At 45.9% G+C, this 26,557-nt stretch overlaps 1 protein-coding gene across 1 annotated transcript in view; it reads left to right on the top strand.

Annotated features, from left to right (window-relative positions):
* Positions 1-26,557, top strand: part of LOC147124189 (glyoxylate reductase/hydroxypyruvate reductase-like) — a 99,227-nt gene that overhangs the window by 45,865 nt on the left and 26,805 nt on the right. The window contains exons 2-5 of the mRNA XM_085983656.1: positions 4,571-4,701; positions 10,543-10,615; positions 16,445-16,561; positions 22,094-22,182. Coding sequence (XP_085839782.1) covers positions 4,571-4,701; positions 10,543-10,615; positions 16,445-16,561; positions 22,094-22,182 — 410 coding nt within the window. The remainder of the gene's footprint in view (positions 1-4,570; positions 4,702-10,542; positions 10,616-16,444; positions 16,562-22,093; positions 22,183-26,557) is intronic.

The raw sequence follows: 26,557 nt of genomic DNA, 5'->3' as shown, positions 1-26,557 counted from the left end.
CGCCATTTCTTTGTTCCCCATTATAAATTCCCCTGATTCTGACTGCAAAGGACCTACACTTGACTTCACCAATCTTTTTCTCTTCACATATCAATAAAAGCTTTTACAGTCAGTTTTTATGTTCCCTGCAAGCTTACTCTCATATTCTATTTTCCCTTTCTTAATTAATCCCTTTGTCCTCCTTTGTTGAATCCTAAACTGTTCCCAATCCTCAGGATTATTGCTTTTTCTGGCCAATTTATATGTGCTCTCCTTGGATCTTATGCTAACCCTAATTTCCCTTGTTAGCCACGGTTGAGTCACCTTTTTTGTTTTATTTTTATGCCAAACTGGGATGAACAAATTCTGTAGCTCATCCATTCGGTCTTTGAATGTTTGCCATTGCCTATCCACCGTCAACCCTTTGAGTGCCATTCCCCAATCAATCCTACCCAACTCGCTCCTCAGACCATCGTAGTTTCCTTTATTTAAATTGAGGACCCTTGTCTCTGAGTCAACTACTTCATTCTCCATCTTAATGAAGAATTCGATCATATTATGATCGCTCCGACCCAAGGGGCCTCGTACAACAAGATTGCTAATTAATCCTTTCTCGTTACATAATACCCAGTCTAAGATGGCCTGATCTCTGGTTGGTTCCTCGACATATTGGTCCAGGAAACCATCCCGTAAACACTCCAGGAATTCCTCCTCCATAGTATTGTTACTAATTTGGTTGGCCCAATCTATATGTAGATTAAAGTCACCCATGATGACTGCTGTGCCCTTATTGCACGCTTCTTTAATTTCCCTTTTAATGCCATCCCCAACCTCCGTTCTACTGTTTGGAGGTCTATATACCACTCCCACTAACGATTTTTTCCCCTTAGTATTTCTCAATTCTACCCATACAGATTCCACATCATCAGAGCTAATATCCTTCCTTACAATTGTGTTAATCCCTTCTTTAACCAGTAATGCTACCCCACCTCCCTTTCCTTTTTGCCTATCTTTCCTGAATATCGAATACCCCTGGATGTTGAGTTCCCAGTCTTGGCCATCCTTGAGTCACGTTTCCGTAATCCCAACCAAATCGTATTCGTTTACCTCTATTTGCGAAGCCAATTCATCCACCTTATTACAAATGCTCCTCGCATTAAGACACAAAGCCTTCAGGCATGTTTTTTAAATGCTCTTAGACCTATTAGAATTATTATTTACTGTGGCCATGTTTGATTTAAACCGTTGATTACTCTGACTGCCACTTTTGTTTTTCTCCTTCCTATCTTTTGCTTTTATCCTTGTTTCCCTTTCCTCTGTCTCCCTGCTCAGGTTCCCAACCCCCTGCCATTTTAGTTTAAACCCTCCCCCACAGCACTAGCAAACACTCCCCCTAGGACATCAGTTCCAGCCCTGCCCAGGTGCAAACCGTCCGGCTTGAACTGGTCCCACCTCCCCCAGAACCGGTTCCAATGTCCCAGGAACTTGAATCCCTCCCCCTGGCACCATTCCTCTAGCCATGTATTCATCTGAAGTATCCTTCCAGTTCTACTCTGACTAGCATGTGGCACTGGTAGCAATCCTGAGATTACTACCTTTGAGGTCCTGTTTTTTAATTTATCTCCTAACTCCCTATAATCAGCTTTTAGGACCTCATCCCGCTTTTTACCTATATCATTGGTGCCTATATACACGACAACTGGCTGTTCACCCTTCCCTTCCAAGATGTTCTGCAGTCGCTCGGAGACATCCTTGACCCTTGCACCAGGGAGGCAACACACCATCCTGGAGTCTCGTTTGCGGCCGCAGAAACACCTATCTATTCCCCTTACAATTGAATCCCCTATTACTATAGCTCTACCCCTCTTTTTCCTCCCATTCTGTACAGCAGAGCCACCCCTGGTGCCAGGAAGTTGGCTGCTGCTGCCTTCCTCTGATAAGCCAACCCCCCAACAGTACCCAAAGTGGTGTATCTGTTGGAGAGGGGGATGGCCACAGGGGACCCCTGTACTATCTGCCTGCGCCTAGTACTCTGCCTGTTGGTCACCCGTTCCCTTTCTTCCTGTCCAACCTCTACCTGTGGTGTGTCCAACTCCGTAAACGTGCTATTCACGCTGTCCTGAGCATCGTGAATGCTCCAGTATGCATCCAATCGCAGCTCCAGTGCCGCAATGCGGTCTGTCAGTAGCTGCAGCTGGATGCACTTCTTGCACATGTAGTTGTCAGGGACACAGGAAGTGTCCCTGATTTCCCACATATCGCAGGAGGAGCATATCATGTGGCCCGGCTGTCCTGCCATGACTTACCCTTTAATTAATTGAATTTAAATTAAATCAATCAATCCCACTAATTACACTACAGTTAACTGGTTTACCAACAGTCCCCGCTACACCAGAGAGACCTTAGTAACTACAACCCACAGAGTTAAAGTTTAAAAAAGAGAGAAATACTCACCAACCAATCACTTACCTGCTTCCTTGTGATGTCACACTTTGATTGATTACTTTTTACCTCTCTCCCCCGCTGTTGAATTGGTCAGGCCTCGCTTCCGGTTTTAACTGTCGCCGCTCCTCACTGCTCCCACACAGGTCCGATGCTCTGGTCGGGCCTCGCTGCTGGTTTTAACTGCCGCCGCTCCTCACTGCTCCCACACAGGTACCATCCAGAGTCCCCGTCCTCACTGTGGAGGAGGAAGAGGCTGTGCAGCCAGACTCCTCAGAGGAAGCTCCAACATCTGAGGGCGCAGCGTCAGCAGAAGTAAGCGCACCCAGCACCAGCGCAGACACTCACACCTTGTGGGGACCTTCGGGACATAGAGTAGTGTTGTCACCTGGTGTTTCACAGCTCACAAGTGAGCCTCAGCAGATTCTGGAGACAGGGACAGCAGTGGAGAGTCCTCGTCGGAGGGTGCAGGACTCTGCCAGCTCAGCTCAGCTGCGCTGCATGTCGATCTTCTGCCTCTGGGTCCATCCGCAAGAGAAGAGGTGATGGATCTCCATGCACAGATGCAGGAGTCTCTGGCAGGTTTTGTCTCCAGGGTCGCTGCGAGTGTGGAGCGAATGGAGCAGTCCATAGCGACCATGAGCAGAGCCTTTGTGGAGTTATTGGCACATGAATGCACCACCATGGAAAGGTTGGCAACCTCCATGGAGGAGATAACTCGCCAGGGTACGGAAAACATGGTGAGTGCTCATAAGAGAATTACATCTCTTGAGGAGCGTTGGCCATCTGTTGAACAGAGAAACCAGAACTTCATGGAAGTCCTTCTGAGTAGGACTGCCAGTGCAGATATGGGTCCCCATGGCCCCCTAAAGCGCAGCAAGGTGCTCTCAAGCCACTTCCAAGCACTGGCCCCTTCTGGCCTGTGCAGCTTCAGGTGAGTGAGCAGCAGCCTGGTGCTCCTGTTGCTGATCCTGCTGTTCCTGGTTCTGCTGCTGCCGCCTCTGCTGCTGGAGATCCTCTAATGGCAAGAAGGGAAGGAAAAAAAGGCGTCCCATGCTTCTCGTAGATGCCTCCGCTGAGGGAGCGCTGAGTGAGGGTGCAAGAGGGGCTTCCCAGGAGATCACATTGGAGAAGTGTGTGAGGCTCCAACCATCCACAGCTGTGCCTAAGCCTTGAAGAAGTAGCCTCAAACCTGCAACAACAAGGTCCTTCAACATACAAGTGCTGTCCCTTTAAATCGCAGCTTCTCCGATTGACTTGCAGCTGACAGCAAGCAAGCCGGCAAGCTTCACACCAGGTCTCAGCAGCAGGGTTCCCCACAGGCGGGTTTGATGTGGGGAAAGCCCCAAAGTTGCAACGGCCCCGGAAAATCTACCTCAACAAGCTGATAATTGCTTTTTAGTGCTCCGACGACCAGTCCCGCCAGCGGCAGCCGGGACTGAAGCGGGTCACGGGGAAACGTCGGTCCGAAAGTTGGACGGGGCGGGGAATCAGGCGGGGCGGGGGGGTCCTGACCCGCTTTTTTGCCGATTTTCGGCCCCCGGCCGCATGAAAAGCCGCCTGACGGCGGACAGAAAATTTACCCCATTGTGTTTCTGCCAACACTGGTCAGGTGCAACCCTCTGGCATGCTCCCCTCCCAGAGTCATCCTCCGGCAGTGTTAGCTTTTCATTAACACAGCACCTTTCACAAGCTCATGATGTCCCAAAGCACTTCACAGCCAATGATGTATTTTTGAAAGGTAGTCACTGTTGTACTGTAGGAAACAACTTGCGCACAGCAAGCTCCCACAAACAACCACAAGATAATGACCAGATAATTTGTTTTTAGGTGTTGGTTGAGGGATAAATACTGGCTGGAATACCGGGAAGGTCTCCTCTGCTCCTCTTCGAATTAGTGCCATGCGATCTTTTCTGTCCACTTGAGAGGGCAGACGGTGCCTCGGTTTAACGTCTCATCCAAAAGATGACCACTCTGACAATGTAGCACTCCCTCAGTACTGCACTGAAATGTCAGCGTAGATTATGTGCTCAAGTCTCTGGAGTGGGACTTGAACCCACAACCTTCTGACCCAAAGGCGAGAGGGCTATTGCTGAGCCATAGCTGACACCTAATGGGTCCATTTTGGTCTTTTTTTCTTGTGTTTCAGCTGTGATATTAAGCAGTGGGATTCTGATGACCCCGTCCCTCGTTCAGAACTGCTAAAAGGAGTTGCTGGCGCACATGGATTGTACTGTTTATTGACGGAGAAAATAGACAAGGAACTTTTAGAGACTGCAGGTACGATTATACAGCCTCTGTAATGAGGTGATTTGTGGTTGTTAAAATCGCAAAACCTGAGATGCGTAATGATGTCTTTTATTCACAACACACTCAGTGAGTCATTTCCTACTCCGTATCATCATTTCTCAATAAAACTTCACGACATTAAGGTTTATGGTGACAGAATGGGTCAAATTCAGTTTTTATTTCATGTGATCCTGGGATTTTCCGCCGTGTTTTGGGATTTTTCATCGTCACCACAAACCAATGGTGCCATGATCCACCCATTTGTATTTTTAAAAAATTGCTTCTTGGAATGGGGGCAACACTGAATTTAAAATGAATTCTCAGGATATGGGCATCACTGGCATGTGACCATTATTGCCTATCCTTAGCTACCCTTGAGAAGGTGGTGCGGTTTGATACAACGGAGTGGCTTGCTAGGGTACTTTAAAGGTCGGTTAAGAGTCAACCACATTGTTGTGGGTCTGGAGTCACATATAGGCCAGACCGGGTAAGGACGGCAGGTTCTCTTTCCTGGAGGACAATGATGAACCTGTTGGGTTTTGACGACATTCCCACATCTTCATGGTCACAGATTTTTATTCCAGATTTAAAGACTGAATTCAAATTCTCAAAGCTATAGGGAACGTGTGGGACTAATTGGCTATCTCTTTCAAAGAGCTGACACAGACACGATGGGCTGAATGGCCTCCTTCTGCGCTATAAGATTCTATGATTCTAACATGGTGGAATTTGAATTTGCGTTCTCTGGATTACTAGTCCAATAACATAACTACTATACTACAATGCAGTATTTATTGCCCATTGAATAAACCACATAGTGTAGGACTGGAGTCACATATATTGGACCAGACCAATTAGGGGTGGCAGGTTCCCTTCGTGAATCAATTGGGATTTTACAACAATCTGATAGCTTCCACGGTCATTATTTCTGGTGCCAGCCCACAGATTACCACATTTATTGAATTCAATTTCACAAATTGCTATGGATTGCCAGCAATGTTCCCTCTAATGGGAAAGGTCCTATGCAGGCTGCGCATCGTAAATACCGCGCATGCGCAGAAATTTAAAGGGACCGCGCAATAAACGAAATGGGTCGCGCAGCTTGCAGGGAACATTGGTTGCTAGTTCAATACCATAACCACTAGGCTACTTTACCTGTAATTAAGAACCATTGCTTTATGGTGACTGAATTAAGTTAAATTCTGTATTTAATAAATGGGAGTATGGAAATTTGCGAGATTTTTATCATCATTTGGAGGATCGCATTCCATGATTCCACCCACTTTTCTATGAAAACCCAGAACACCATATGTAGAATTGGTTCAAATCAGTTTGTGTATTTAACATGTGGCTGACCTAACTAAACCATTGTTGCATCATGTTTACTGGTGATCTAGCCAGAAGCGACTTCAGCACCAAACCTTTCACAGCCTGTTGCTCTTCAATATCAGGCACTAGAAGGATTAAAAAAAATATATAAAATTTTAAATTGCAAGGGTATTTAATTTCTGTTAGTCTTCTCCCTTTTTGCCCTCACTGAAGCATTGATTCCCACTGGGGCATTGGTCACCCTCCAGTAACTTGTACAGGTGGCCATTCAACACAAGTGGACAATACAGCTTAGCCAGATCCTGTCTTTGCCTAAACCAACCCTTGACCCCTCCGTCCTTGCAAACTACCACCCCATCTCCAACCTCCCTTTCCTCAAGTGCTTGAACGTGTTGTTGCCTCCCAAATCCGTGCCCATCTTTCCCGCAACTCCATGTTTGAACACCTCCAATCAGGTTTCCGTCCCTGCCACAGTACAAAAACGGCTCATCAAAGTCACAGTTGACATCCTTTGTGACTGAGACAAAGGTAAACTATCCCTCCTCTCCTTTACTTGTCTGCAGCCTTTGACACGGTTGACCTCTCCATCCAATTCAATTCAATTCAAATCGCTTTACTGGCATGACAAGGTACATCTTATGTTGCCAAAGCATCGAAAAACATTCATGGTTGTACACATAAATACAGATCTATCCATACAGTGTATAAACAGATATATCCCTGAGTGTATAAATATATACATTCATATAATTTGTATATACTCTTTTCTTATATTTAGTGGTTGTCCCTCTGTTTATGGCAAGCTGTAACATAGTGTGCCACTAAGGTTACACAATTTCTCTCTTCCCCTAGTAGGTATGGGAGTTTTTGGTCGTCATTCAAATTTCTGAATTCCGGGCATATTTTTGTGAATTTTGGGTAGAAATTCTCCCTTATGCCCTGATATTTTCTACAAGCTGTGAGGAAGTGCATCTCTGTCTCCACCACTCCCTGACTGCAGTGAGAGCATATCCTGTCCTCTCTTGGTAGCCGGGTCTGTCTGTGTCTGCCTTTTTCGATCGCCAGGCTATGTTCACTAACTGTACATTGTCAAGGTTTTTCTCAGTTTGCTATCCTTTACCATGGTCAGGTAATCAGTCATGTTGTATTGTCTGTTTAGGGCCAAGTAGCAATTGAGTTTGTTTTGGGTTTTTGTTTCTGCCCAATATGGCAGATATTTTTCCTTTTGCTTAGTGACGATTGTGTTGGGTCGAATTCTTTGTGTTACGCTGTCACTGTCCTGGGGCTGGTTATTGTTAGTAGTGTTAGTAGTTACTTCACTGAGTCCCAGGACTAGTTGACTGAGGGTATTCTTCTTTATGGTCCTCTCTTGGCATTTCAGGGCTTCGTAATGATAGCAGTGGGGGTTGCTCATTTTTAGGTGTCTCCAAAATTTGGTGGCTCTTTTTTGGATAGTGATTATTAATGGATATTGGCCTAGTTCTGCCCTGCATGCATTGTTTACGGTTTTCCTTTGAGTCCGGAGGATACTTTTACAGAATTCTGCATGTAGGATCTCAATTGGGTGTTTGTCCCATTTTGCAAATTCTTCTTGTGTTAGAGGTCCCCACACCTCACTGCCATAGAGTGCAATTGGTTCAATTACTGATTTAAAAATTTTGAGCCAAATGCTAATTGGGATTTCTATTTGGATTGATTTTTTAATGGCATAGAAAGCCCTTCTTGCTTTCTCTTTCAGTTCATTCACAGCCAGATGAAAATTTCCCGTAGAACTGATTTTTAAGCCCAAGTATGTGTAGTTAGTGGTTTGTTCAATTTTGGTTGTTCCTAGTGTGAAATTTATTTTGGGTCCCTGATGTCTGGATCTTTGCTGGAACACAAGGACTTTGGTTTTTTGGGGATTTATTGTCAGGGCCCAGGTCTGGCAGAATGACTCCAGCAGATCCAGGTTCTGCTGTAGACCCTCCTTAGTTGGTGACAGAAGAACCAGGTCATCTGCATAGAGGAGGAATTTAACCTTGGATTCATATAGGGTGAGGCCGGGTGCTGTAGATTGTTCAAGTAGTTTTGCCAATTCATTTATGTAAATATTAAAGAGTGTCGGTGAGATGGGCGAGCCCTGTGTCACCCCCCGCCCCTGTGGGAAGTATTTTGTTTGTTTGTCTCCAATTTTAACTGCACATTTATTGTTTGTATACATTGATTTAATTACATCATATGTTTTTCCCCCTACCCCGCTTTCGATAAGTTTCAGGAATAGACCGTCATGCCAGATGGAGTCGAAAGCCTTCTGGAAATCTATAAAGCATGCGTAGATTTTGCTTTTGTTTTGATGAACATGTTTGTCAATTAGGGTCTGTAGGGTGAAGATATGATCTGATGTTCTATAGTTTGGTAGGAATCCAATTTGGCTTTTACTCAAGACATTGTGCTCCTCAAGGAAGCTTATAAGTCTTTTGTTTATGATACTACAGAATACCTTCCCCAGGTTACTGTTTACACAGCATCCTCCTCCAACAGCTCTCCACCATCATCCAGCTGGGCGGGACTGCACTCGCCTGCTTCCATTCTTATCTATCTATAATCGTAGCCAAAGAATCACCTGCAATGGCTTCTCTTCCCGCTCCCACATCGTTACCTCTGGTGTCCCCCAAGGATCTATCCTTGGCCCCTTCCTACTTCTCATCTACATGCTGCTGCTTGGCAACATCATCTGAAAATACAGTGTCAGTTTCCACATGTACGCTGACGACACCCAGTATCACGGTCTCTAAATTGCCAGACTACTTGTCCGACATCCAGTTCTGGATGAGCAGAAATGTTATCCAATTAAATATTGGGAAAACTGAAGCCATTGTTTGTGGTCCCCGCCACAAACTCTAACCCTCTCCCTAACATCTGTCTGAGGCTGAACCACACTGTTTGCAACTTTGGTGTCATATTTGACCTTGAAATGAGCTTCCAACCTCACATCCACAGCATATCTAAGATTGCCTATTTCCACCTCTAATATTGCCCATCTCCGCTCTTGCCTCAGCTCATCCGCTGCTGAAACCCTCATCCATGCCTATGTTACCTCTAGACTTGACTATTTCAACACACTCCTGGCTGGCCTCCCACGTTCTACCCTATGTAAACTTGAGGTCATCCAAAAGTCGACTGCCTGTGTCCTAACTCACACCAAGTCCCGTTCACCCATCACCCCTGTGCTCGTTGACCTACATTGGCTCCCAGTTAAGCAACGCTTCGATTTCAAAGTTCTCATCCTTGTTTTCAAATCCCTCCATGGTCTCGCCCCTCCCTATCTCTGTAATCTCCTCCAGCCCCACAACCACCACCCCTCGCAACCCGAGATGTCTGCGCTCCTCTAATTCTGCCCTCTTGAGCATCCCTGATTATAATCGCTCAACCATTGGTGACCATGTCTTCAGCTGCCGAGGCCCTAAGCCCAGGAATTTCCTGTCTAAACCTCTCTACCTCTCTTTCCTCTTTTAAGATGCTCCTTAAATCCTACCTCTTTGGCCAAGCTTTTGGTCACTGCCCTAATTTCTCCTTATGTGGCTCGTGTCAAATTTTTTGTCTTGTAATACTCCTGTGAAGCGCCTCGGGACGTTTTACTACGTTAAAGGTGCTATATAAATACAAGTTGTTGTTGATGATGACGATGACACCACTTGCAATTTCCAGTACATCTCACTGGATGGTGATCGGCAGCTGACTTGCCCCTACCTCGTCCATGGAGCACTGAGGCTAATTGTAGGGCTCCTTTTATTAGAACCTGAAACCATTTGGGTCTGTGTGGCTCAGTTACACACTGGCTTTACCAACTGGGGGTAGTTAGTTCTTGTTATTAATAAAGCTGTAGGCAGTGTGATTAGAGCTGACTGTCGTCATCAAAATGGGATGTTACTGGTCAGATCTGATCTTGTTGTCCTTTGGTGGTTCTTCCCCTCCTCTGTGCCTTATGACCCATGAGGCAATCCATTTTCTCCATTGCGTTTACATCCAGCGGATTGTTCTCTGGGTAGTTTCCGTAACAACAACAACAACTTGTATTTATATAGAGCCTTTAACGCAGTAAAACATCCCACGGTACTGCACAGGAGTGCAGAGGAACAAAGAAAATGGTTGTTAGCCTGACTCTCAACACCCTACCAGGAGAACCGGCTAGTGGGGATATCGCCACTCCACTTCCATCCAACGCGATTACCCCCCTGGATGTCAACCCAGTATCTGGAGACTAGGATGCTCATCTCCAGGACTGTATGGAGTGGGTCTTGAACCCATAACCTCCCAACTCTGAGATGGAAATTCTGCCACTGTGCCAAGGCTCATTGTCTGTCCTTCAGTTAGAGGCTTGAATTTTAATAACCACTCCCATTGTTTGTAATAGAATTCGATCTAGTAGAAGATGAAAACTCTTTTTAATTCCGAGGTTAAGTTTAACATTGTGCAGAAATGCTAAGTTAACTTGGTTTCATTTTGAGGTTGTTCCTGATACAGGGCCCAGCCTGAAAGTTATCAGCACCATGTCTGTGGGGTTTGATCATCTCTCTCTAGAAGAAATCAAAAAAAGGTAAAGTGTTTTAAAATAAAATTTAGTGTTATTGATTTCATACACGAAGAGTCCCTGAGGTACTATGTTAAACCCTCACTAACTTAAATAATTGTTGCAGAGTTTAATACCTAACAAACTATGCTGCAATGTGCAATGCTTATTGTCTGAAGACAATTTTCCTTATTTGGAAGTATTGGTATCTGATATATGCACTCTTAACAAATATAATTTTGAATTGAATGACACAGTGGATTAGCCCCTAGCCTTTCACCTCTGGGACTTGGGTTCAAATTCAGCCCAAACCAATGGGAAGAAAACCTCTCCTGTAAGAACATAAGAACATAAGAAATAGGAGCAGGAGTAGGCCAATCGGCCCCTCGAGCCTGCTCCGCCATTCAATAAGATCATGGCTGATCTGATCCTAACCGCCAATCCACTATCCCAGAACCATCTCCTGAATCTAACAGAATTAGACACACGAAACAGGAGCAGGATCAGGCTACACGGCCCCTGGGCCCGCTCCGCTACCCACAGGGCCATGACCGATCCGAACCTAGACTCATGTCCAATTTCCTGCCCGCTCCCCATAACCTTTAATTCCCTTTACTTCTAGGAAACTGTCTATTTCTGTTTTAAATTTATGTAATGATGTAGCTTCTACAGCTTTTTGGGGCAGCATATTCCATGGACCTACCACCCTCTGAGTGAAGTAGTTCCTCCTCATCTCAGTTTTGAAAGAGCAGCCCCTTATTCTAAGACTATGCCCCCTAGTTCTAGTTTCACCCATCATCGGGAACATCTTCCCCGCATCCACCCGATCCAACCCCTTCACAATCTTATATGTTTCAATAAGATCGCCTCTCATTCTTCTGAACTCCAATGAGTAGAGTCCCAATCTACTCAACCTCTCCTCATATGTCCATCCCCTCATCCCCGGGATTAACCGAGTGAACCTTCTTTGTACTGACTCGAGAGCAAGTATGTCCTTTCTTAAGTATGGACACCAAAACTGTACGCAATATTCCAGGTGCGGTCTCACCAATACCTTGTACAACTGAAGCAATACCTCCCTATTTTTATATTCTATCCCCCTAGCAATGAAAGCCAACATTCCATTGGCCTTCTTAATCACTTGCTGCACCTGCATACTAACCTTTTGAGTTTCGTGCACCAGGACCCCCAGATCCCTTTGTACTTCAGTACTTTCCAGTTTCTTGCCATTAAGATAATAACTTGCTCTACGATTTTTCCTGCCAAAGTGCATAACCTCACACTTTCCAGTATTGTATTCCATCTGCCAAATCTCTGCCCACTTACTTAGCCTGTCTATATCCCCTTGCAGGTTTTTTATGTCCTCCTCACTCACTACTTTCCCTCCCATCTTAGTATCATCTGCAAACTTTGATATGTTACACTCGGTCCCCTCCTCCAAATCATTAATATAGATTGTAAAGAGTTGGGGACCCAGCACTGACCCCTGCGGAACACCACTAGTTACTGATTGCCAGTCTGAGAATGAACCATTTATCCCAACTCTCTGCCTTCTGTTAGATAGCCAATCCTCTATCCATGCCAGAATATTACCCCCAATCCCGTGATTTTTTATCTTAAGCAATAATCTTTTGTGTGGCACCTTGTCAAATGCCTTTTGGAAGTCTAAATACACTACGTCCACTGGTTCCCCTTTATCCACCCTATACGTTACTTCCTCAAAGAACTCCAGCAAATTTGTCAAACATGACTTCCCCTTCATAAAACCATGCTGACTGTGTCCTATTAAATTATGATTATCCAAATGTCCTGTTACTGTCTCCTTAATAATGGACTCCAAAATTTTACCTACCACAGATGTTAGGCTAACCGGTCTATAGTTTCCAGCCTTCTGTCTACTGCCCTTTTTAAATAAGGGTGTTACATTTGCAGTTTTCCAGTCTGCCGGGACCTTTGCCGAGTCCAGGGAGTTTTGGAAAATTATTACCAATGCATCCACAATCCCTACCGCCACTTCCCTCAAGACCCTAGGATGTAAGCCATCAGGTCCAGGTGATTTATCCGCCTTGAGTCCCATTATTTTACCGAGTACCACTTCCTTAGTGATTTTGATCGTGTTTAGCTCCTCCCCCCCCTTTAGCCCCCTGTTTGTCCAGTGTTGGGATATTCTTAATGTCTTCTACTGTAAAGACTGATGTAAAATATTCATTCAGTGTTTTTGCCATCTCCATATTTCCCACCATTAATTTCCCGGTCTCATCCTCTAAGGGACCAACATTTACTTTAGCCACCCTTTTTCTGGCTATTAAGAGTGAAATGAGTTGGGTCATCACAATCCAGTTCCATGTGGGCATGGGCCCACAGCACTAAACTGTCCATCATTTGGCACCGTCACTCAGAGAAGCCGCAAGATGGCTGGTGTGGGAAACTGAAAAATGTCAAACTGGTGCAGTGGATGATGCTCTTCTGAGATTGGGACTGAGGCATGTTGTTGGGATAGAAGGGGCTTTACTCTGTATCTAAGCTGTGCTGTATCTGCCCTGGGAATGTTTGATGGGACCATGTAGAGGGAGCTTTACTCTGCATCTAACATGTGCTGTACCTGCCCTGGGAATGTTTGATGGGACAGTGTAGAGGGAGCTTTACTCTGCATCTGACATGTGCTGTACCTGCCCTGGGAATGTTTGATGGGAGAGTGTAGAGGGAGATCTACTCTGCATCTAACATGTGCTGTACCTGCCCTGGGAATGTGTGATGCTGACACTGGGTGCCTGAAATGGGAAGAGATGCACCCCGTCCCCCAGCACAAGCCTCCTGCCTGTTGATGAATGTAATCAATTCTTATATATATAAAGCAGTTGGTTTGTCTGTCTGTCTGTCCGCTATACACTCAAAAGTTATAGAGCGTACCTACACATATGTTATATCAAAAGAAAGGTTATGATCAGGGGAGTGTCATAGGCGTATTTACTTTTTGGTCAGACAAAAATTGTTCAGACAGTATACAAAAAATGTTCAAAGATCCGCTCATTAGCGGTTGACCAATCCTACCGCTCATTATCGTTGAGTGACGTGATGGTTGACCAATCCTACAGTTCAGTGACCTGATGGTTGACAAATCGGTGCATTACAGGGGGCGTTTCATTCCGTGTGTGGGCGGGCCTAATCCTGCAGCCTCCCGAAACGTCGCCGCCATTTTTTTTATACCGACAGCGACAGAACCAGCATAACAAACCCCCACATTGCGGCTCCAGCACAGTATCCCGCTCCCAGCCCACCGGAGCAGGAGGTGAGTTGGGCTCACTCGGGCTGGGCCGGCCCTGACAACCACTTGGCCCGAGACACAGAGCGGGGGAGTGGCAGCGGCCGGCCGTCAACCGCGCGGCCCTGTAAACTGCCGTTCCACAAAAAAGCCTAGGCAACGCCGGGCCCCCCCAGCTAACATAGAAACATATAGAAACATAGAAGATAGGAGCAGGAGTAAGCCATTCGGCCCTTCGAGCCTGCTCCGCCATTCAACGAGATCATGGCTGATCATCCAAACCCTAGCACCCGGTCCCTACAGCGACAGCCATCCCACCCAAGCCCTATCCCCGTAACCCCGTAACCCCACGTATTTAATCCCCCCCCTAACACTAAGGGCCAATTTTTATCATGGCCAATCAACCTAACCCGCACATCTTTGGACTGTGGGAGGAAACCGGAGCACCCGGAGGAAACCCACGCAAACACGGGGAGAATGTGCAAACTCCACACAGACTAATAAAACGCTAAGGGGGAGAAATTCAGTTGGCTGCGTCACCCGTTAGCGCCTTAAGAGGGCGCTAAGTGGGTCGCAAGCCACTGGCCACACCTCCCGCTAAATTCAGCGGGACGCTAGTGGTGGCGCTAACTGTTAGCACTGCGCCGCAACCGATGACGTCATCAGTGTGCGCAGCGCCCCGCTGATGCCCTGGCCGCGATATTTGGAAGTGGCCCCTGATTTACCGCCAGATGCTATGTGCGACCAGTTCAGGGGGCCCTACCTGCGGCGGTGGAGGCGCAAATTAAAGGAGGTGCGGGGTGGCCATTTTTGTTGCTGGCCGCCTGCCAGCACCTCTCTGCGCTGCCGTCCCTGGCCTCCTGAACCCCCCCCCCCCGCGGAGTGCCGGCTGCGTTCCAAGAGCCCAGCACTTCTCCTTGGTGCTGGGCTCTTTTACCTGCACTCCCCCCAGATCGCACTGAACAAGGCCCCTCCCCTTTAAGTAGGGGAGGAAGGCCTGCAGTACTGCAGCATGACGTGCCGCAGCGTGTGGCGCTGTGGCACGTTGCACCACGATCTTCAGTCGCAGCGCCCCAAGAGGGATGCAGGGTGCCTCCAGTAGCGCCGCGCTACCACTGAATTTCCAGCGGGCGGCCGCGAATGCTTCCGGGGCGTAGCGCCCTGGCGAGGCTGGCGCCCCAAACGGGGCGATGCTGAATTTCTAGGCCTAAGTTTACATGGTTCAGATTCACCAGCAGAGTGACGTTTGGTACATTTGTCATCTCCTGCACTGTTGTTCAATAATGTAATCTTGAAGAAGGACTCTCCATCATAAGCCCATTTAAGGTGTTACAAAGTATTGTGATTTTTTTTTTCTTTTCCTCGCTCTCCTTTGTCTTTTACTGAATATCCTTGCTTCAGTGGGGAGCTCTGATACATGGGGTCTGGAGTTACAGAACCTGGCAGTGTATGGGAGCCAAATTAACATGAGCTGCAGTCATCAAACATTGGATGTTCAGTGATCTTCATCAAACACGGGATGTTCAGTCGTCTTGTAATTTCATTCATTCTTGCTGTCAGGATCTGTCACTTCTCCATGTTCAGACAAAACCAATAAAATTTGATAGGAATTAAACAAAAAAGTAACCAGAACTTTCATTACATTTGTTTTTTGTTCTTGAAATTTTAAGAAGTGATTTTAATTGAATATTAAGGGGAAAATTCCCTCCGAGTAGCAAAATATAAACAGGATTTTTACACGGATAAGTAAACCCGATTGCTAACATGTAAAGGGGTTGGGGTTCTTTTAATGAGGTGTCCTCACAGTATCGCTGTACTCTTTGCATCCCCTTCAATTCTGAAGCTGGATCTTCTCAGATTTCTGTTTCTGCAGAAAGCCCGTACCCTTGGGACTCCTCAGTTCTTAGTTTGCCAGTGCCAATTGCACGCTTGCTTCACTCCTAGTTGTTCCAGACGACACTAATACCAACACCGCACATTCAAGTTAATTTGAACGAACTAAAGTACATATAGAATGGCATATAATGACTACTAAATGTCCAAACCTGAGATGATGCACTCTGCCCCTTAGCAGTATGTGGTCTTTTGCATCACAAGCCTGTCCCTCATTTATGACAGATCCCAGAGACTCTCCATCACGTCCCTTTTTTTTTTCTCTCGCTCACTCTATCAGCTTCCCAACCACCCCTGTTTATATATCCTTTTTCTCTGATTTGTCCAGAGGTCACTGTGAATTCAATTCAGATGAAAAACTGTGAATCGGTCTTTCAGTGTCTTATTTATTCATCTGTCTCTCTGGTAACATTAGTTTGAAGACTTGGCTCAGAATAGGTGTTGCTCACAGCTCGGGAACAGGGTCTGCTTGATTTGAAAGCAGTCTGAGGATAAAGGACAAAGGACAGTTCCTGCAGAGCTGATTGGTTGGTGTCTGGTGGCCACCTTGCGTTTCCAAGCATGAGACAAACCCTTCCTTAGCTTTAAGTTTATACATAAAATATAAACAAGACAAGTTTTAAATGTATACAGTGACCTGACCACTGAGCATGTTGCAACATGGAATACTAATCTCCATACTGTATTTCCTGTGTTTGAAGGGGAATCCGAGTAGGCTACACCCCTGATGTCCTGACTAATGCCACTGCCGAGCTCACCGTGGCCTTGCTCCTGGCAACGGCTCGTCGACTGATGGAAGCAGTAGCCGAAGCCAAAAAGTAAGCTCGCTTTTGTTTTATTGTCTTTTTTGGGGGAATTGGCATTTCTTGAAATTTATCACTTAATATTTAAAGCAAGGTGATTGGATTCAGTCGTGTACAGTTACCAAATCCGCTGTACCTAAGATAACATGTACCCACTTCAGAAAAGAGATTTACTTTGTTCAGTCCTTCAGTGTATTATAGTTTTTAGAGGGAAAAGCATTGATTTATCTCCAGCATTAAATTTTTCTATTTTTGCAATACATGAAGGCTCGAGTGTATTAAAGCGTTGCCTTTTATGAAACAGATTTGCATTTATTTCAGCCTCTTCAGTCTGAGTGTTCCCCTCTGAATAACGTATACACTTCAAGCCTTGTGAAAGCAAAATCTAATTCTTTCCAGGATTTTGACCCAGTGACAATGAAGGAACTCCCTACCTAACAGTATTGTGCGAGCACCTTCACCACACGGACTGCAGCTGTTTAAGAAGGTCCACCACCACCTTCTTGGGCAACTAGGGATGGGCAATAAAATCCTGCATTGCCAACAATGCCCATATCCCAAGAATGGAAATAAAATATACAATACATAGACTTGCCATCATTCCTTTTTCTCCTAATTGATTTTGTTCAGTTTTGTGTGGAATGTGATCTCCCCTTTGGCCAACTTCAAACAGACGATTGTAGATGTGTTAAAATTCTATTCTGAGCATTACTTCTCAATTCCCTGTCAGTTGAAGTAGGTTTGTGACACCTCCTCTTGGATTACAGAGAAAGATTGGAGTATATTCAGTTACAAGACCAACCTCTGTTCACTGGCATAACCCTGTTATGAAAGCCTGTCTGGATTGAGGATTGGTTAACAGACAGAAAACAAAGAGTAGGAATAAACTGATCATTTTCGGGTTGGCAAGCTGTAACTAGTGGGGTACCGTTATTTACAATCTTTATCAATGATTTGGATGAGGGGACCAAATGTAAGATATTTAAGAAGGTGGATAGAACTTGTCGAGGGAATTATACACCAGTCAGCTTAACATCGGTGGTAGGAAAAATAATGGAATCCCTACTAAAGAAGAAAATAGAAGAACATCTAGAAACCAAAAATATAATAATGAATAGTCAGCATGGATTTCAAAAGGGAATGTCTTGCTTGACCAGCCTTATTGAATTTTTTGAAGAGGTAACAGGTAACAGTAGACAATGGTAATACAGTAGATGTAATTGATCTGGATTTTCAAAAGGCCTTCGATAAGATACTGATGAACAAGGTCAGAGAATGTGGAGTCAGGGAACAAGTAGCAGAATGGATTGCTAGCTGGCTTCAGGACAGAAAGCAGAGAGTAGGAGTAAAGGGTAGCTATTCACAGTGGCAGAAGGTGGGTAATGCTGTACCACAAGGATCAGTGCTGGGAGCACTGCTGTTCACAGTTTACATTAACGATTTAGACTTTGGAATCAAAAACACAAATTCTAAATTTGCGGATGACACCAAGTTCGGCGGGGGGGGGAGGGAATAGTCAATACTGAGGAGGACTGCAACAAATTACAGGAGGACATTAATAAACTTGCAGAATGGGCATATAATTGGCCAATTAAGTTCAACACAGACAAATGTAAGGTATTACATTTTGGTAGGAAGAATAGGGAGGTCACTTATTACTTGGAGGGTGCGAGTCTAGGTGGGGTAGAGGAACAAAGGAATCTTGGAGTACAAATACACAAATCACTAAAAGTTGTGACACAGGTTAGCAAGGCCATAAAAAAAGCAAACCAAGCACTAGGGTTTATTTCTAGAAGTATAGAATTGAAAAGTAGGGAAGTTATGCTAAACCTGTATCAAACCTTGGTTAGACCGCACTTGGAGTACTGCGTATAGTTCTGGTCACCTTATTATAAAAAGGATATAGAGGCACTGGAGACGGGCAGAGAAGATTTACAAGGATGATACCAGAAATGTGAGGGTATACATATCGGGAAAGGATGAACAGGCTCTTTTTTTTTTCTCTTGAAAAAAGAAGGCTGAGGGGTGACCTAATAGAGGACCATAAAATTATGAAAGATTTTGATAGAGTGGATACAGAGAGAATGTTTCCACTTGTGGGGAAGAGCATAACTAGAGGTCATCAATATAAGATAGTCACCAAGAAATCCAATAGGGAATTCAGAAGAAACTTCTTTACCCAAAGAGTGGTGAAGCGAATAGTATAGATGCATTTAAGGGGAGGCTAGACAAGCATATGAGGGAAAAGGGAATAGAGAGTTATGCTGATAGATTTAGATGAGGAAAGACGGGAGGAGGCTCGTGTGGGGCATAAACGCCGGTGTGGACTGGCTGGGCCGAATGGCCTCTTTCTGTGCCGTATATCCTGATGATACAAAGCTAGGTGGGAATGTAAGTTGTGAGGAGGATGCAAAGAGGCTGCAAGGGGATATAGAACATGGCAAATGGAATATAATGTGGAGAAATGTGAAGTTATCCACTTTGGTAGAAAAATAGAAAAGCAGAGTATTTTTTTAAATGGTGAGAGATTGGGAAATGTTGGTGTTCAGAGGGACCTGGATGTCCTTGTACACGAATCACTGAAAGTTAACATGCAGGTACAGCAAGCAATTAGGAAAGCAAATGGTATGTTGGCCTTTATGACAAGAGGATTTGAGTATAAGAGTAAAGACGTCTTACTGCAATTATATAGAGCCCTGGTGAGACCACACCTGGAGTATTGTGTACAGTTTTGGTCTCCTTACCTAAGGAAGGATATACTTGCCATAGAGGGAGTGCAACGAAGGTTCACCAGGCTGATTCCTGGGATGGGGGGATTGTCCTTTGAGGAGAGATTGAGTAGACTAGACCTATATTTTCTGGAGTTTAGAAGAATGAGAGGGGATCTCATTGAAACATACAAAATTCTTACAGGGCTTGACAGGGTAGATGCAGGGAGGATGTTTCCCCTGGCTGGGGAGTCTAGAGCCAGGGGTCACAATCTCAGAACAAGGGGTCAACCATTGAGGACTGAGATGAGGAGAAATTTCTTCACTCAGAGGGTGGTGAATCTTTGGAATTCTCTACCCCAGAGGGCTGTGGATGCTCGGTCCTTGAGTATATTCAAGGCAGAGATCGATAGATTTTTGTATATTAAGGGAATCGAGGTATATGGGGATAGTGCAGGGAAGTGGAGGTAGAAGATCAGCCATGATCTTATTGAACGGCAGAGCAGGCTCGAAAGGCCGAATGGCCTCCGCCTGCTCCTATTTCTTATGTTCTTATGTCTGAGCTTCCAGCCCAGAGCCAAGCAAGCAGCCAGATACCTTCTCTGGGACTTCTCTGAGGTCAATGGTTTTGAGGTATGTTTAAAGATGTGCCTCGTTTAGTATCTCCTCTTTCTTTGGCCCTCCCCTTCTACTTGTTCTACATATAGTTTTCACTCCTTTTTGGTTACTCTCATTTCATGCACCAGTCTCCTACAAGACTGGACTCTACAGGGCAACCTGATGATACAATTGCCTTTGGAACTGCATAGCTCTTTGAGAGAATATTGCATCTTTATAACCTCAGTATCTAGGACAGTGTGGCTAAAAAGAGTTTTTATTTCTTGTCCCGGAACACTGAGGAATTCGGTGTGATTCCGGTTGGGGCTAATGACTTTAGGAAGGTGTTCTATCAAACATGAAGTTACCAAAATTATTTACTGGGACTCTGCTGCAGCAAGCAAAACAGAATGACATTTGCAAACACAGTTACAGTAGTTGCCACTTGACGTCTTAAGTCTGGCTAAGTACTCGGGAGGATGTTTTTTTCTCTCGTAGCTTCCTGCAATTACTCTGCAGTTAATATGTATGATGCGTCAAAAAATTCAAGTTTGCATCAGAGGAAAATGGTGTGATATTGAAAATCTTTACAAATTGAATGGTGACTTAATCTGTGTAACTAAGATTAGGGCTTGACTCCAGAAATACATAGAAGTTACAACAGGCCATTCAGCCCAACCAGTCCATGTCATTGTTTACCCTCCCCACGAGCAAATATTCCAATCATATTTACCCACCCAGTTCCCAGTGATTGATTCTATAACCTGCTTCACTTCAGGAGAAGCAGAGCTGTACTGCCGTCAACCTGGGCTAGCAAAAAGAGGGAAAACAAACAGTTGAAATAAAAAGAAAACCGAGTAAGAAGCAAACCGAGTTATATAAAGATCATTTGCAGTTTCCTTCCTCTGCAAACCCATCTCCTCCCTCCATGTCACAGAGAGGCAAAACATCTTGTGCCACAGGTGTCCTTTTTAAACTCAACAGAGCTGTTCTGGTGGACATTGAGCAGTGAGCGAGGCCCTGGGGTGGATCTTAACCAGTTTATGGCTTACCACCCCATTTACGGCGGGGCTCCAGCCTCTGCCATACACAAAAGTACCTTCCGCTAGGCAGCCAAAGCGTCCACCTGTTTTAGGCAGTAGGCCCCTTTTTAATATGTAAATCAAGGTCCAAAATCATACATATGACCCCAGTTGCTATTTTGACAGACAGCTGGGTGGAGCATGCGGCATGGAAGCCCCACCCAGTTTTACCTGGCAGTATAGCAGAAAAGGCCCCAAGAAGGTAGTACTTAAAGTATTCTTGTGGGGTCAGGAGGAGCAGGAGTGATTCTCCGGTCTTCACGAAAGTAATGTGGGCCGCTACCGACCTGGGGCCCACTGCAGATCGCACCCCCCGCCTGTGCCGACTGGACCTGGCCGGGTCCATCCACGTATTACCTGATATTGTGCCATCCCAGAGCCGACGAGCTGCAGCGTGGCGCCCATTTGGTGGCCACAGCTCGGCAGTGGGTTGGTAATGAAGCCCAGCCCCTCAATGGTTCAGGCCTCCCGCCGGCAGGATCGGGCGGCTGACAGTTAGTGCTTCTCCTTTAGTTGCCATCCACTTGAAGGGTAATCCTGCATTAATGGATGGGCTTCTGACTGGGAAGTATCAAGGTCTATATATGGACCTTTTATATTGGAAACACTGGCGCACTGAACTGTATAGAAACAATGTGCGGTAGAAATTCAGCCTTATTTTACCTAATGCCTGTTTTAAATTAGACTCTGCTCCCCTCTGCTAAATTAGATATCACGGAGCAGGAGTTGGGACTGTTCCACCTGGGTTTATAAAAAAAGTTGCTATGGAGCCAGGAGGAGCAGGAGTGCTCCCTACAGCTCCACAGTACTCGTGATCGGGCCCTCGTGTTGCTGCTCCACCCTCCCCACCCCATACGGGGAATTACCTTGGGGCCACTGCCAATGAGGCAAGCGCCTGATATTCAGCAGCTCGTCCAAATAATGTAATTGAGGCCCAATCTCTGGCTGGCCTTGGGCCTACCGGTTGAGACGTGCACTGCCTGCGATCAAAAATGGGCCATAACCAATTTCTAGGCCTGTGTATGTTTATACTCAGCAGGTTTATATGTTAGTATGGTTCTTTAATCTTTGTTTCAAAATGTTTGATTCTAAAACTGGGTTCAAGTTGATTTTGGTCCAAGCTCTGATGTTCCTGTAATCTGAAACCTTTCTATTTCCAGTGGTGGCTGGGGCACATGGAAACCCCTGTGGCTTTGTGGCTATGGACTGTCCGACAGCACTGTGGGGATCTTGGGACTGGGACGAATAGGTGAGTCATTGGGCAAAGTCACAAGATAATTATGGACCAGAAAGGCCATTCGGCCCATCTTATTCCATCCACACTGAGATCCTTGCTGAGGGGGAGAGTCACCTTGAGCTTCTTTCATGCTTCCATTGGTTGATTGTTGGAAGGATGGGCACAGGTCTTGCCATTCTCTGGGCAAGGGATGGTGGCTGGCACAGGGAGAAGATACAAATAACCTTTAGAAGAGCGAGTCTCAAACTCAAAACAAAACATTTAATTGGGACGGAATAACCAAGTCCAACTGGAAATTCAATATGGCATACCACATTTGCAATTTAAAAAAATATATATAATTAAATTGACAAGATATTGTTGGTGATTTCACAGAACCTTGGAGGTGGAAAAAAGGGAGCATTTAAAAAACAAATCTTTGTTTACAAAGTAAGTGCATTTTTACCTCGCTGTACATGGGCTCACTGAAAGGTTTCATTTAAAAATATAAAAACTCCAGGAAGGTGCCTTACTGCAGCTGATGTCACTTAAGAACCAGAGTTTCAGGTGCAATGTGTGGGCTGCACTCCTCAAACTCAAATCCCATCTTGTCTACACTTCACTAAGATGTCTCCATAATCCGATGAATGTAACACAGTTGATTGTCAGATCTGCATACAGTCTTGGTTTGTACCCCATTTCAAGCAGCTCTGCGGAACTGTGCTGAGACTGGACTCTGCTGTATTTTGTGCCAATATGATGCTGACAGATTTTCAGATCTGGATGCTTTTACTGCTTGATTTTAATAGAGGAGGGGGCCTAGATTGTGCTGTCTAGCACCCATTTGTTATTGCGAGGCGGCTACCTAACACTCAAGTGGAGTCCGAAATGTGCGCACACACTTCCGACGGGAAGTGCGCAGGGGGCATTTGGTAAAGGGGTTTGCGTGCACACACCCAATGACTTCCGGCAGCATGCAGAGCAGGCAGATTGTGATGTCAATCAGTGTGAAACGCTGATTTGACGCCAACACTGCCATTTTTGAACACCACGCTCCAGCCTGTCCTAACCTCGCACAGCTGAACATGACGTTGAACAGAATGAAGGACCCCCACAAGCGCTATTTAAGGGGATTAGAAACTATTTACAATTTAGTTGCTGGATTATTTCTTCTGGCTGCTGGTGCAATTGTTCATGTTTTTGGAGCTTTCCTATACTTGGCTAGTCTACAGGGTGTGGTCTGGCTGGTGCGGAAGTACTTGTCTGTTCATTTAAAAGCTTGTACTGAAACCTGTTGCTTCCAGACATGGGTGGCCTGGTAGATATTCCTCTGGGAATTCAGCATGACTGGGAGAATGAAGAGAGGCTATGCAGAGCAGGACAAGCTGCTGGAAGAGGGAGGAGGAGGACAGGGAGAAGGGTTCTCAGTGGGAGGCCATATCCGCAGAGGGTCTTTAGGGGGCAATTCTCTTGCCTCAACTTCAGCGAGGACCAATGCTTGTGATGTCTTCGCTACACTGACGAGGTTGTGACTGAAATCTGCCAATTGCTGCAGCCACAACTGCACCTCAAAGCAGGGCAAAGACATCATTGCCTGTGGCTGTCAAGGTGACCGTGGCTCTTAACTTCTATGCATCTGGCTCCTTTCAGGCTGGAGATATAAGCAGCATCTCTCAGTTTGCAGTACACTGCTGCATAAGGGAGGTCATAGTTTAATCTCATTCCCTCTTGCCAAAGACAAGTAGGCAGAGAGAGCACAACGGATTGCAGGCTTCCCCATGGTGCAGGGTGCCATTGACTGCATGTAGATTGCCTTGTGTGCGCTCATGTGAACTTGGCCATTTTCATGAACAAAAAGGGATTCCACTTCCTCAATGTGCAGCTGGTGTGTGACCATAGGCAGCGCATCGTGCAGGTTATCCTGACCGTAATCACGATTCCTTCATTCTGCGGCAGCCCTCTGTGCTACCTGTATTTGAACCACCACGGCAAGTCAAAGGCTGGCTACTGGGCGACAAGGGTCTGAAACCCACGCACACGTGCACAGCAAGCCTACAATGAGAGCCATGCTGCCACAAGGAGCATTATGGAGCACACCATCAGTATCCTCAAGCAATGCTTCCGCTGCCTAGACCGCTCTGGAAGAGCTGAGTACTGCAGGTACTGAGATACCTGCAGTACTCAGCTGAGTGGGTATCAAGATTTGTGGTGGTATGCTGCACAACCTACCCATTGAGGGGAAAAAGCCCTTGCTACCGTCTATCAGACGAGAGGAGGAGCAGCAACAGGAAGTGGAGGAACACGAAGAGGAAGGGAGGTTAAAACGTAGACCACCCCTTTCTGCCCGGGCCCCACGTGATCAAATAATTCATGAGCAATATCAGTAACCTCAACCACATCTCCCCATTCACCAACAGTCCCACGCTCCTTACTTTTCCTTTGTCACTGACTATCAAATTGTCCTCTTTCTGACAACACAAAAATAAAAACCACCAGAAAATGCACATTCTGCTCCAATTTATCATTACATAATGCATACAAAAATAAACTAATAACCCTTGTGCATTTCCTTAGTTCCTGTCTTCATGTGCCTTTGCCTCTCCTAGTGTTTCTACAATGTACTTTCCAGATGGCTGCAGCAATTGAGAAGACTGCAGATGGCCTTGGAGGGCGACCTCGAGCAGCTCTGGGCCGAGAGGGCCCGGCTTCAGACTGCACCATCTCAGCCTGGGCTGCAGCAGTATGGCATGACTGGATGACAGGCAACAGCAAGGGCACTAGCAGAGTGGCAGGGGTGGGAGCAGAACTAGTGTGCGACCTCGCCCTCCAGCAAGCTGGTACCTGTGCTATCCTTTCCCTCGCCCCCCCCCCCCGGCTCCTGCGTGCTTGTGGCCAGTGTCTGACGACGTGCAGATCACTCCTCGAACCTAGCCTCTAAAATATGCACAGTGTCAGTCTCTGAGCCGGTGGTTGCGAGTGTAGATTGAGTGACTGTGTTTCTTCATCTTTACTGTCTTCTTCTTCTTCCTCTTCCTCCTCTGACTGGGAAGATTCTAGTGTTTGGGTATCTGAAATGAAAAAGGGACATGGTTGAGTTGTGGTGAGGGAAGAGGAGACAGTAAAAATGTGTGCTTAAACCATCTGCAGCTTGTCAGACCGAAGAGATTGTGGGATGAGGGAGAAGTGGGAGGAGGATTAGTATGCAAATACCCTCACCATTGGTCCCACCAGTGGCTACAGCCTCAGCAATGCCCCTTCCCATGATAGCCAGCACTGTCTCCTCCATGGGGATTAAAACATGCAGGCATGCTTGTCCTTCTCCAGTTCTTTCCTGCTGCCTCTGGTTATGTGCCACCTTCCCCTGCAAGAGGCAAGTGTGTCAATGAGTGTCCTGCAATATGTTTGGGTGATGTGGCTGTCATGGTTGAATAGCTGCCAGTGAGAGCGAGCTGTGAGTTGTGGGTGCAAGGCTTGCAACAGTGCTAAGTGTGTGAGGATGAGGTAAAGCTTATGAATTGAAGGGTTGAGTACTGATTGATAGAGATTGTTGGTTGGTGGGTGATGGGGATATAGTGAATTGAGCAATGGATGAGGCTAGTGGTATAGTTAGTAGGATATGACATTTGAGCATGACACCTTGACAACTCGTGTCAGATCATTCAACTTCTTCCTGTATTGCACCCATGATCTTGGAGCAACATTCCTGGCATTGACCTCCGCCGCTACTTCTTCCCACTGCCTCCTGAGCATATGTCTGGAGGGTCTCTTGCCCCCCTCCGGATAAAGGACATCTCTCTTTTCCATCTCTTCCACCAAGACCTCCAGTGCAGTGTCTGAAAATCTTGGTGCTCGCTGTCTCGCATGTTCAGCCATTGCTCAAAATATCAGAGCACAGATTCACTTTTGAAAAAAATCCCACTTATTGTAGCCACAATGCACCTGCCCTTTAAGAGGTGCAGGCTGCCTTTAAGTAGCACTAGCCAATAGCAATATCGGGCCCCCTGTTGATGGGTGCAGCCAATGAACAGCGCGGGCAGCACTGGCTGCACGTAGAAATCATTTAAAACAGCAGGCAGTACCAATTAACATGCTGCCTGCATCGCAATGAATGGGTGTGGGTTAATTGCATACTGTGATCCCCGTTCCTGTTTTCGGGGGTTAGCCAATTTAAATCTCAAGATGCTCAGCAAACAGAATTATTTGTGGGCTCGGTGTAATTAATCTAAAATCTGTCACACATCCAATGGGGTTCTCACTTGTTCATTATCAAAGTACTAAAATAAAGGCAAACGGCCTGACTTTGAAATGGGGACTGAATTCTATTTGTATTCGCTGGTCCAATGATTCCCCAGCTCTCTAACCCCACTTCACCTGAAGACGCCACATTGTCTCGACTCCCCCTATGTGC

This window comes from Somniosus microcephalus, chromosome 1, assembly GCF_052327205.1.
Source record: "Somniosus microcephalus isolate GS21.2 chromosome 1, FLI_Smic_1.0, whole genome shotgun sequence".
NCBI classification, from domain to species: domain Eukaryota; kingdom Metazoa; phylum Chordata; class Chondrichthyes; order Squaliformes; family Somniosidae; genus Somniosus; species Somniosus microcephalus.
This window is presented reverse-complemented; position numbering and strand designations above follow the sequence as displayed.